Below are 13101 nucleotides of genomic sequence, written 5' to 3'. Positions count from 1 at the left end.
CCACGCCGACGCACGTGGCGCGCCGCTTATAAATAATGTATGATAGAATCCTTGATAAAAGACAGCCGTATCACCACTCCGTATATGCAGACCTACGCCTTCCCCTCGCGGCCGCCTTATCGTCGGCGGCAATTGCGTTTTCAAAATTTCTGTACCAGCCAGCACATTATTAGTGGCTTTCAGGAGCTCCGACTGCTGATGTGAAAGTCGGTAACGGTCACCGACACACTTGCAGGCATTTTGCAAACGTCTACTCGTGCGATCGAAGGCGCTAGAAAGGAGATTGGGTGATGCAGCTTCCAAACTTTAATAAACTATTATGAAAGAGTTAGCGTATAATTCAGAGTTGCATGTCCCCCTGCTAGGCATTCTATTAGCACACCGTTTCACGTTAGGCTGCGTTTGATTCGTACTTCCTCCGCCTGTTCTTGTGAATTTGCTATTCTCTTAATACGTACGTAAAGTATAGTGCACTTTTTCTGCAATTTGTTTTTTCATGAACATTTTGTCATATTAGTTAAGCCGTATCATGTCGTTTACCAAAGACTTGCAGTAGCAAAGGTTTGTCATCCCTAAAAATTTGCAAGGAATTGTGTGAAGATTGTTCTAGATCACTGCAGGGAAAGAATAGTCCAATGCAATGAATTGGTTTGTAATCTTTCCACAGATGTTTGATGCAATAAACATCTTCAAAAGACCCATTCATGCGTCCCTCGTTCGTTGTTCTCAAGTGCGTCTTGAGGTCGGTTAAATGCGGGGAGACCCACCACAGTTTTCAAGGTATTTTTTCCGCCTCTGGCAAAGTCAAATTAATTGACCCCATGCCCTTTGGTAGTACCAAACATTCATGCGATATTGAAAATTTTTAATGTCATTTTGCGAGGTATTTGTAATTGTAATTGAAAAAGGTTGCACATAGTTTCCCAGGTACTGTTTATTGTTCCGTGAACTGTCCATAAAAGGCAGTGAATAAAATTCAAAATGGAATGCAATTTGCATCCACTAGAATACAATGCTGCATGATCCGGGGTGTATTTTTAGGCCAGTTGATTTATGGGACAGGTCATCAGTTGAAGAAAAGCTCCCCAGGGCAGGGATCTGTGTGATACTTAACTGGGATGAATTATTCAACAACAAAGCTTTCCTTCTGAGAAAACTGTCAGGTTTCCTTTGTAGATTCATGCAACATTCTGGTAGTTTTCGCTCCTCCACCTTTTGAGCTTCCACAGAACTTGTATGCCATATTCAAAAGGAAAGAACATTTGCATCACACCTGTCCTGTATCGATAGCGCATGTGTTTAGACATCCCATGGCAAGGCAGAGCACTTATCTACTCCTTTATTCACAGCACAAACAACACTTGAATTACACCAGCACATAATGATGACAAAGCACCAAATGGAAACAGGCAGCTGACTGTTGTAAAGCAAATCGCAACTCTTTAGACCACACACCATAAAACTGTGCGAAAACAAGCAAACATCAAACACAACTTTGCTTGCCCGTGAAGGAACTGTCGAACCTGTGGCAGCGAATGCCACAGCTGTCTTAAAGGCCAACTGCAATGAAATTTTACTTCGGCAAAATTAATTGTAAAATAGTAGTACATACAGTACTGAAGGAATCTTGGCAAAGCTACAGGACTGGCAACTTTTGAATGTTTTTTTCATTTGCAGCCTTACAATAGCCCTCAAGCAAATTACGTGCACCTGGTGGTTAGCAGACATTAGTGTGTTTTAGTTGAGCGTCTTTACGGTCCGCTCCGCTCCGAGTTGCGCCGCTAAGCTACAGCGGAGCGGCAGGCGATTGTCACGTTTTAGTTATGCGGGTAGCGTAGCGGACTGGACCTTTCGTAGTTGCAGCGCCCTCTGGCCAAATTGAGCGTATTGAAACAAAAACAAAAAACCGCTTTGTCAAAGTAAGATGAATAACTTATTTGTCGATGAAGTATCTAGACGGGTGCTTGTAATGCATTACCGGTCCATTTTATCGAGTGGAAAATGAAGCATCGACTTGGTGAACGCCACGTGATAGCCAGCGAGGTTGCATTTCGAATCCAATCCTTTCAGACGCCAATGCGCTGGCGACGTTTTTGTTAGCTGTGCTGTTCACTTTATTTCCTTAAAGAACCAGTTGGAGGTATATTACACAAGTTAGCCAGTTGAAGGTGTATTACACAAGTTAGTCACGCTCGCACGACTAGTACCTCGATGCAAAGTGCTTCGATGCAAGCGCGAGAGAGGGCGCATGCATCGACCACCCTCACTAGCGAAATACGGCAGCAACGCTCCGCTTAGGCAGCTTGTAAGCGGACCATTTCTCTCGCTCCGCTAGCCCACTTGCGGCTAAGCGGAGGATGCATGCGCTTTCGTGCTTCCGCTCCGCTCAGCAGCTAAGCGGAGCGTAAAAACGCTAAACTAAAACTGTCTATTATGTACACCCCCAGCAACTCGTCTCAAGATTTTTCATCCATGACCACCACCCAATCTCAGAACCTCAGAAGTCATACTGAAGAGCTACATTCCGGGTTAAGCGTTACTCCACACAATTATGACTACATTTTTTGTCTTCCTTTCTTTCTTTTTCATTTTTTTCCAGTTTTTCTGCACGCATCTGCTCATATTTCCAACCTAAGATCATGGAGGTTGCTCTATACTTGAGCTATCGAAAAATAGGTTTTCCACACGGTCAAAAATTTCGTTGTAGCTGGCTTGTAAGATTTGTTTTCATAGCATAAGAGTCACATGCAGCACAAATGCTGTGTGTGCAGCCAAACTTGAAACACAAAAGCACCTTGCATAAACCCACCTGCCTTTGTACTACTACTCCTCACATGGCAAAAATTGTGACACAAATATGCATACTCTGGCACTTTGTACAAAAGGGCAAGACATGCATTTTAGACTGTTGCAAATATCTGCAATATTCTCATACTGCAGCTCGATTCAAGCGCTTTGGACAGGCGCATAAGAACCGATCACCTGCTCTGGAAACTCTCGCAGGGTGACAATTTTAGAAAACCATAGATGATCAAAACAAAGGCAGACAGGTCATCCGCACAGGAATTTCTGTGGATGTTAGTCCACACTCAGGATGAAGGTGAAACGGAGTGAACCGAAGGAGTCCATGATGATGCAAAAATGACTAGGCAAATAGTATGTGATTGGAAAAAACTAAATCATTCAAAGCAAACTACCCAAAATTAATCATTACAGCTCAGCAGAGCATTGTTTCATGCAAAGCAAAATTGTGCATGCCTTTGAAATTCATTGATCAAACGTCTTTTTCACACGAAAATGCACCAGCCATCATCCGTGATGCTGTAAGCAGCATCACGGATGATAAGAGATAAGTGATTGCACCTATTCGAACACGCCAACAGTCGACTCCAGTCCTGCAAGCTTCAGAACAGTCTGATATTCTCATACTGGGCATTCTGGAGATAACCGTGTCTGATTGTTAAAAATTGAGGATTCGAGACAAAATGACAATTTTTCTGCCCATTATTCTTAGCAATGGCAGACATCATAATCATTAATTGCCCATAAAACCATAAATTACCTGTTCCACAGATACACCTCTTAATTAATACTTTAGACGGCACATTCAAACAGCAGAATTGAACTCTGCCTGTTCGTTACGCATAACCATTTGCTGAAACTATGTGCCTGGCACCAGTCTCAAGAAATACAGGCTCAAAATCTGTAGCAGAATGTGCTGCTGTACCAGCTTACAATTTTCTGTGTGCAGAAAAAGGCTGCACGCACAATAAAAACTTCAGAGTCTTAAACTAAACATCAAAAAAAAAAAGAAGTGGGGGAAGGTGGAGCTCGCAAGCAGCGCATTTCAATTAATTATGATAAAAACTTTGGATGTTGAAATGATCGTCAATGGCGGCATCTTTTGAAAATTCACCGAATAACAAAGCCAACAACCGCACCACCAGGAAGAAGGTAACATTGCACAACGAGCACATATTGCAAATGCAGAGATCAAAGTCATAAACAGCAGCCCTGTGCACAACAGTACAAACTGAAAAGTTTTGCGTGCTTGCATGGTGGCACAAATGCACTGCATTAACACTTCAAGAGTCAGTAGTGCAACTGCATTTCAGGCAACACTGCTTTCTAGTTCCTTCACCACCTCAGCTCGCGCAACAAAAGAAAGACAAAAAAAGGCCTTTCCTTTGGCCCCTCACCAACGGCACTGGGAACACAAAAACTACACTAGTCCTCATTGCTGAGATGTAGCATGCAAAAACACAGACACACGCATATGCTCACAGGCTGCGACGTACAGCAAAAGTGAATTGTCGAAGTGAACACCAAATTAGTATTCTGGGATGGTACTCTTGGGTGATAACCTTCAGAGGTGGTTTCACCTTCAAGAGATTTCGCGTGATTCAGCACCAAATGCGACTGACAGTATATGACTGACAGTGTTTCCGGCGCTGCGCCAAGCTCGCTACCTTCGCGCAGTGCTAAGAGCGTTGTCGGCCGTATGCTTTGACCTACCTCCACAGGGGATTGCTCAGTTTTGACACGAAGGCCTTGGCAACAATTTTTTACCAATATACATCTACCAAGCACACCACATCAAGCACTTTTTTTTCCTGTGAAGTTAAACACGTTCCAGTTATATGGGTTTGAATACCAATTAGGTGTTCCCTTTAATAGTAAGCTATATACTCTACACCACGTGAGCGACATGAATACTTATCAGATCCTCATTCTGAAGTCAAAACAACACCTGACAGCAAACAAAAAAGACACCGGACAGTACACCAAACTGCGAACTTCCAAACGCACCCACACACACACACCACACCACACGGGTTACCTTGTACCTATCAAAGATCCTCATTCAAAAAAGAAAAATATAGCTCAATGGTTTCTGCACACCACATGAATGCTCATCAAGCCCTCATTCCAGAGCCAACAAAAACATCCCCCCCTCCAGCAGGGTCATCCACACGCTGGTCCCGCCATGCACATGCTGTAGTGCTCCTTGTACAGTCCTTGCCAAAAGTTCCGAGATCATTGCATCAATGGCAGAATCTGTTGACAAATTTCTGTGACGTTTGTTGCTTTGAGCAATCTCAAGAGTGCGAGTACCAGTTTGACTGTCAATCTCCGAGGTTTATGAGTAATAAGTGTTCTTCAGGAGGCACCAGTATGTGACCCGACAACAGATCTTTTCACGTGTGCAGTGGCTCCAAACCTTTCGACTAAGACAGCACATCAGAAAAAAAAAGCATGTCGCACGAGGCTCGCAACAAGGGTGATTCGTGTGTGATTCGTGGGTGCCAGCCCTGGCTCAGAAGCAACAACTTCAAAGTTCAACACTCGAAAGAAGCAGGAGCGGTTGCTCCAACTTCCTAGTCGTCTACTTTTCTGAGCTGCAACCACCGTTTTGGACACCCTGGCGATCCCTCACAAATGCCTCGATTTTCTTGAAGAACACCTGCTTCTTGGCGGATGGCTCGTCCTCCAAGGCATCACCATCAAAGATACGCTTCCTCGCCACATCTACGCATGTCCTAACCGTTTCATTGATCCTCAGGAGATCCTGCAATGAATGAAGAAAGGAAGGGTTGAGTCTCCTTTAGAGCACCATAAGTGAATTTGTGCTAGTAAACAAGCACTGTTATATAAAAGAGACGATGTCACGGTTAACAAGAAATAAACATAACAGTTACCTTATAAACTTGTGTAAGGTCTGCATTTTCTTTTGCGATTTTGACGAGGTGCAGCACTTATAGGGCACCAAGCCATTTGGTCAAATTTTTCCAATGAGTATGAAATTTGCCATAATCCTCAGTGATCAACAACCTCAATGGAAGTGAGCACTATCCTTTTCATAATGAATTTATTAATTCACACCACGCACTTGGCTAATCGCCTTAACTATCGCTACCAGTGCTGCTTACACTCAGTTCGCCAGCACATTCCATCCATGGCGTTGGAGATCTCTGGTATTTTATTACTTACGACACCGCACACTATCGACGCCGAGGTTCTGGCCACCTGTCCGTTTGCCATGCTCCTCGACGTATGCGACAGCTTCAAGCTTAAATGTGGCGGCGTACTTTATCAAGTGCTTCCTCGACACTAGGTGCCCTTAGTTGTGCGTGTCTAATAATCAAGAGATGGCGCCACCTTTGGCTGTGTATATATGCGAGTGCACGTTGGAATAAAGGAGTCTTGCGTGGCACGAGTTAAGTGTGTTCGTCGTCCTCAGTGGCACTGCATTCTGTCACTTCACTTCCTCTCTATTGTAGACTCCTGGCAGGTGATAGATGAGCTGGCTAAGCTAAGCTGTGAAAACTAACCGCACGAAGAAAAGACTGCATCTTGCATGCCACCACAGTAACACGTTCTACTCCGCCGCCGGCTGCGTATGGCGCGGCTGAGCACGGCCGTATCTTGAAAGCGATCTGCAATGAGTACAGAGTGTAGGTGTGCCGAGGGTTGATAGCTTTGTGTGCGCTGTGTTCTCGCCACTTAGTTTGCGTTGAAGCGAGAGGCATCATGAAGGTCAATTCGCTCGCTGCTGCTGCTACTCTTCCTCACGCCACTGTTTTGGCAGTGAGTGTCCGCATTCATCGAGCGCGATGTGTTTTTGTGTGCCTGTGTGCGTGTGATACAACGCTTGTTAATTTAGTTAGTAAGTGAACGTTTAAGAGTTTACACGGTCGATAAAACTGCTATTCTTACTTCGTATAGCTGTCTAATAATCGCAATCGATGCTTTGCGTTTCGGGCCAAACTGCAACTTTTTTCAACACCGACAGTCTTAAAGCTTTAGCTCGGGCGCTTCCATATAAATACATGAGAAAGGAAAAATCATTTTTCTTGGCAACCAGTGCATCAAATTTGAAGATGTTTGTTGTACTTAAAAGAAAAAAATTAAAATACAGCGACTGTTGGAAGCGGATTTTTGATTTAGGCCGTAAACTTTTTAATAAAGATTGTTGAAAATTACAATTTCCCGGAAACGAAACTATAAAGTTTACAAATCTAACTCAGCAATGACTAACGATATCCTAATTCTTTAAATTGCAGCTAATAGTACATCTAAAGCAGACAAAATTGATGTATTATACATGGCTCTTAAATAAACCGCTATTATGTGAGTGGTTTAAAACCCTTTAAACAATGTAAGAAATTCACCTAAGATATAAATTGATATACGAAATTTGTATACTTTGGATGCTCAGCTGATGCAGTTTACAGAACTGCGATAACTGTTTTTAGTGCAGAGCTACAAATTTACAAAATTACAAATTTGGAAATTTATTTTGAAACATTCAGGCTTTAAAGGGCAGCTGAAGCACTTTTCAAAAAAAGTGAGCTTTCAACGAACTATTATAGTTTTTCACCCCCTGAATACGAAAATCATAGTTTAACAGGCCAGAAGTCACTGGTAATTGCTTTAATTTAGCAAAAACAAGCCGCTGCGTCTGCGGAAGACTGTATAGAATGCACACTGACAATTGCATCTGGAAAGTATTACACCACTGTGCATCACGAAAACAGCTGAAAGTTCAAGCCAAATCCAGCACACCCTTCTTCGCAAGGAAGCCATGCTCCCAGCTGGAGAGTCGAAGTCAGACGCACAAGTGCACCTACGTACATGGTAATGTTGTGACGTCACTCACAGTGACTCGTGACTTGAAAAATTATTCAAGGCAATATCAGTTATTTGTTTAATCTATTGCTTCAATAGACAAATTAAAGCTTAGAGAAATAATAAAACATACAAACCAAATGTCTGTGTGTAATTCGTATCGTAGCAAAAGAGATGTACTTCTGTTTCGTCTGCTTGTTCCTACATCGTGCAGTCGCGCGCGCCGAGGGCGAAACTATGTCATTTTCGACCATGTCCCAGCGCCGCGATCATGCTCTTTCATCCTCTCATTCCTGGATCAGTGCATGTGATTGTGGCACTGACTTATACTGCTAATCAGGTGTTCTCGTGCAGAGCATGCAAAATCGTCCGCTGCGCGAAACAAGACAAACGCAACAGCTCACGAGCGAGACGTTTCACCGGAAGTGCACCACTCAGCAAAAAGCGTGAGAGAAGAAAGAAAAAAAAAAGAAGGTGGGGCCCGTGACTTACAGCGAAATATCACTGATATGATTCTGCATAATATGTTTTTCAGAATAATACAGTTCTTTTTCTTTTCCCGATAATAAAATTTGGCTACATAATACGTTGGATAACACAAATTTCGGATGATACGCTTTATTTTCCGGTTCCCGTAAAGATCGTATCAACGAGATTCCGCTATATTAATCATGCAATCCTTCGGATCCACTATGGGAGAACGCACGGAAGGAATGTCGCTTGTGGAGGGGCTAGACGGGGCAAGTGGAGAGAGTGTGTGTTGGTGGTGATGTCACCTCCTGAAATCATGGGTTAGCTGCACTTCAAACATTCCTATCTCTGCTATTACTGCACCAATTCAAAAAATTCTTGCGGTAGAACATTCCTTACAGGGCACAAAACAACATCCCACATATAACCAAAACTTAGCCATGTGGCCTGGTGAGGGGCCCTTTAAGTACTTTATTGCTGCTACAGACGATGAAGGGACATTTGAACAATGGCCACTTGGTTACCCAAGGCAACTGCAAAGATTTCATAAGGTTAGGTTAGCTCACACACCTGCTGATGTGCACATACATTAAACACTGAGAGATGAAAGAACCCACAGCGACTACCACTGTAAACATGTACTCACCTTGGCTGGGCTTTGGTTGAAGTGGTAAGTGTGGCGCTCAGGTGTCGCAAAGTGGTCAGCCTTCAGCGGTGACACAAAGAGCTTTATGTTGGGCGAAACCTGGCGTTTCGGCGAGCTGAGCATGTATTTGGCACGTGGCAGGGGCGTCAGGCAAACAATCTCATTCTGCAACAAACGGTTGGCTCCTTAAAGCTACACCGATATCAGACAACTCAAGGAGCTCCTCCCCCGCCCCCCCCCCCCCCCCCCCTTTTCATTGTTACACTGGAAAAGGGTTGTCGTAAGCCATAGTAAGACAAAGCAATGTGATATAAATGGCCGCAACCCAACTTCAAGCACAGACTTAAATAGGACCTCGCGGTGATAGTTGGCTTGAACCAACATTCTAAAGTCTGCCACGGTACTGACAAGACCTGCAGTTTACTTCACCAAGATCTTCAGACTAATGAAGTACTGTACAGTAACAAAGACTTAGTTGGCATACAAATCATCTGCACAAAGATAACGAAAAACTCACCATCTTTGTGCCCGAACGGAAGCTCTTGACAAATTCAGCCATCCGGCTTACGTAGACCTGCAAATTATATGATTTCACTTCTCACCTTCGTGACTAGTAACTCTGATATACAATCGAACCCACTTACAGTCAAACCTCGATATAACGAACCTCGATTTAACGAAATTCGCGATGTAACGAACTATTTTTATTTCCCCATCTTAGTCCTATTGAATTAACGAAACCTCAATATGACAAAATTCTCGGTATAACGAAGTTTTTCGCTGCAAGTACAACTTCGTTATATCGAGGTTTGACTGCATAACAATATTCAAGTACTACGAAAATTCCATTGTTATAACCAATAATCGTAATAACCGGGCTGCATGAAAAAATCAAAATAGGGGGATAGCAGAGCTGTAATGAGAAAACTATAATATGTAGTGGGGAGGCCAGCGCGCCTCCCCATTGCCTTCCTCCTTCCAGCTTCTGATTGAGTTGACTTTTATAACTATTTAACTCTGCTTCCTGTGTGCTCCAATTGCGTGTAACAAGCCACAGTTGTCGGCGTTCACGAATAGCACGGCTATAACAACTACAAAGCGGGGTCACAGGCATCAAGTGACATGCAAGCTCTGCTGAGGCATCCTTCATGGCATTTTCACCTTTAGGTTAAATTTTCAAGTCTTCAGGCACATTCAGGTCAATTACAACTACTATATGTGTTTGCCTCACCAGATGTTAGCATATGATTACTACTACAAAACTGGTTTATGTGATGATAAGCTGGAGAGGAGAGTGTGCCGTATAAATCAGCCCATACACATTTTCAATAACTTTAAGCTTCAGTTAGTCCATTTCATGTGAATGTGAAATAAAACTTGCAGTTGTTTTGCACCTGAACCATGCCTAAGGAAACACGCAAAACACTTTCTTACAGGAGTGAAAAAAATAAAGTAAAATTCTAACGATGCTTACATCATTGTAGAACTTGATGATGTCGCCTCGTTCCTCTGAAATAAAAAGAAAAGCAAGTTTCATGCATTGCTCACAGTGAGCGACAGGGCGACATCATGAACTCTGCCACCTTTTTTTACCAGTTTATTTGTAAAGCAACCAACAGATGCATCAGCTGCACCCAGCTGATTTACATAAATAAGCCACTGTGCCCCATAAACGTCTGCTGCACAATCGCGTTACCATTCTCTGCTGCAGTCCATCAGCTAGGCATTGCCACATTATAGTGCGAATGCAAGGACGAGCCTGCAGCTGATTGCCAATTACCAACAGCTGCACATTCACAATTGCCTAGAGCAATATCTGTTATGCAGAGAACACTATCGCTGTACTATACTTAATGTATTATAGTGAAAAGTGAAGCTCACCATGCCCTGCATTCCGTCTCAGGTAAACACTGCGATACACCTGCAGAGTACAGGCAAGAAAAAGGAGAGATAGTCCCATGTCCAAGTGGCATGCTAAAAGTTAACATGGATGCGCTCAACTGTGAAAGTCTTACTCACGTGGCTTTTCTTGTGAGACTGCTCTCTGTAGCAGTTAGGATGGTCTCGAAATTGGTGGCAAATTTGGTTACCTAGGAAGCAACAGAAAACGTTAGACTGCCATTCGCAGACTGATTTATTTTATGTATTAGTTTCTTATAAGTTTGCTGCACTCCATGAACATTTCACGCTGACATCTCCTGTGCTATGAAAAATAAACGCTAGTTAACCCGTTTGGGTCCCTGAATCCAATGTGCAACAAATTCAATTTCTGTGTAAGTTGAAACATTAGCAGGCTTTTAACTCAAACACCATTTTATCGGCAATGCATAATCAAGCCACATAAAAACAATGTCCATTTTCTTGCCCTATATGTCAGTGAGCCTGAGCGATAGGTCCTCATATTTCCCATGACTTATTGCCTAGATCTTGCTCAATTCTTATAATGATATTCCTGCAATATAAATCCTGCTTTATTAACATATGCACGAGAATTGATGCTTAACCTTCCCACTCCAAGCTTTCTCAAAAAACCATGTAAATTCTGTACAATACATGGACATAACTAACAATCTTGATCCTCATATGTCAAAGTGTGTTCACAGTAGGCCCACACAGAAGCAAACAAACAGATGGAGCGAATTGACAGAGAGAAACTTCATATTCTAGATGACGGGACATAAACAAAAAGCTTTTACAGACTTGGCAAACGGTATACCGCCCCCCTACAAAAAACTCGGCTTTGTGCAAGCGCACTACGTATACAGCGGAACCTCGTTCCAACGTTTTGGACAAAAATTACGAGAAAAAAAATATACCAAACGGAAACATACACTCCGAATTGACTAAGAAAATTGGCAGACTCAAACCGTAGTTGACACCAACGTAAAGAGAAGCGTTGCGCAAATTGTTGCATGCAAAAACGCAGCGAGTTGCTAAAGCCTGGGCATTCCGAGACGCGCATTGTCATTTTTGTAGTGTTTCCGAAACAAAATCGAGCTCGTGGGCTTTGCCAGAATACGATGCCACCAGAGCGAAACATAACGTTCACTTTTGACCAACTGTGCCGTGGTTGTGTTATCTTTTAAAAGCATGCAGTACAATTCCACTGGCACTACGCCACACGCACTGCGACACAGATAGGTGAAAATGCTTATCTCATATGGATGGCGGCGATAGCTTTGAATATGGCTTGTGACGACCCACGAGAAGATCTGCCAGTACTGAAATTGTAAACTGAGTGCGCGGCGGCATTCTCACATGACATGGGCAGTCGAGTACCGCCTGAAAGCTGCTGCGGTGAGCGGCTACTACGATCGCTGTTTGGCAATGCACTTAACATTAGTGCCGATAGATCACACTTTCTTGGAACGAATCAACCAGACAAAAAGAGGCGTAACTGTATTGGGCCATGTTTTTGTGTTCTCGATCGTGAACGCTGGGCTGGGAAATCTTACCAAATGGGATCGTATATCAATCAGGTTCTACAGTAGTGCTGATGAAGACCGCAACAAACAACCCGTAAAAATAAATCATAAATAAATAAATAAATCTACAAGCCAGGTTAACAGAAATACAGAGTGTGGACACAGTTAACAGAATTGCATTTAAGTTGCATTATTTTTAGGAAGCATCTAAGACAAAAGGCATCTGATACGAGAGCACTTGTGTGCCATAACTGGTGCCATCACAGTGCATATATAGCGAGGCATTGCAATTCCAATCGAAGGCCCACCCAAGGAAGCGTGAAAGCATAGAGTCTCTCACCTTGGCGCCAACATAGAGCGCGCACAAGATCAGTTGATCGAGGTGCCGGTCCCTCATCAGGTCGATGTGCGCCACGAGGGAGTGCTCGAAGCAGGTCCAGATCTTGTGCTGGATGTCCTTCTGAATGCCCAGTCTCTCGCACATGTCCAAGAAGCGCACGGCCGCCAAGTGATAGACCTGTTCGGGATTGTAGTGGGCACTACACGTTAGGAAGCGTAGTCAATACGAGAAATGCTTGATAGAAATGCCCTTTTCTTTAGACAAAATGTACCACACTTGCACAAATATGTTTCTTTTTCTTCTTTTCAGAACTTCCAGCTGAGGAAAGCCCCTCGCATTATGTTCGAAACCATGGTCCAGTTGTAACATCATTTTCCCCTTTAATTCACACTTAGACGTAGAGCGACGTTTAAAGGAAATTTAAATTCTGGGGTTTCACATACCAGAACTACGACATAATTATGAAGCATGCCGTAGTGGGGGACTCCAGATTAATTGTGACCACCTAGGGTTCCTTGACGTGGCGCCCAAGGCAAAAGTGAAAGCATGCCCCCCCCAAAAGGTTGACTGAGAATACGGTCTCAGATGGG

The 13101-nt window shown here is 43.3% G+C and overlaps 2 protein-coding genes across 5 annotated transcripts in view; both read right to left on the bottom strand.

Annotated features, from left to right (window-relative positions):
• Positions 1-930: 930 nt before the first annotated feature.
• LOC119458037 (retinoblastoma-like protein 1) overlaps positions 931-13101 on the bottom strand; it is a 171554-nt gene continuing 159383 nt past the window's right edge. The window contains exon 16 of one of the 4 annotated variants that reach the window (XR_007467846.1): positions 931-2794. The gene's annotated coding sequence lies outside the window, so the exon portion shown is untranslated. The other 3 variants (XR_007467848.1, XR_007467847.1, XR_007467849.1) reach the window with 3 other exon arrangements.
• LOC119458041 (retinoblastoma-like protein 1) lies at positions 4390-12655 on the bottom strand. The gene is made up of 8 exons (XM_037719839.2): positions 12512-12655; positions 11863-11872; positions 10766-10836; positions 10628-10667; positions 10221-10255; positions 9264-9320; positions 8747-8911; positions 4390-5569 (listed from the first exon to the last, which is right to left on the bottom strand). Exons 1-8 carry the CDS (start codon positions 12653-12655, stop codon positions 5387-5389), a joined length of 705 nt encoding a protein of 234 aa, XP_037575767.2. The 3' UTR covers positions 4390-5386.

The sequence above is a fragment of the Dermacentor silvarum genome, chromosome 7 (genome assembly GCF_013339745.2).
Source record: "Dermacentor silvarum isolate Dsil-2018 chromosome 7, BIME_Dsil_1.4, whole genome shotgun sequence".
NCBI classification, from domain to species: Eukaryota; Metazoa; Arthropoda; class Arachnida; order Ixodida; family Ixodidae; genus Dermacentor; species Dermacentor silvarum.
Note: the sequence above shows the minus strand (reverse complement) of the source record. Positions and strands in the feature narration are given on the sequence as shown.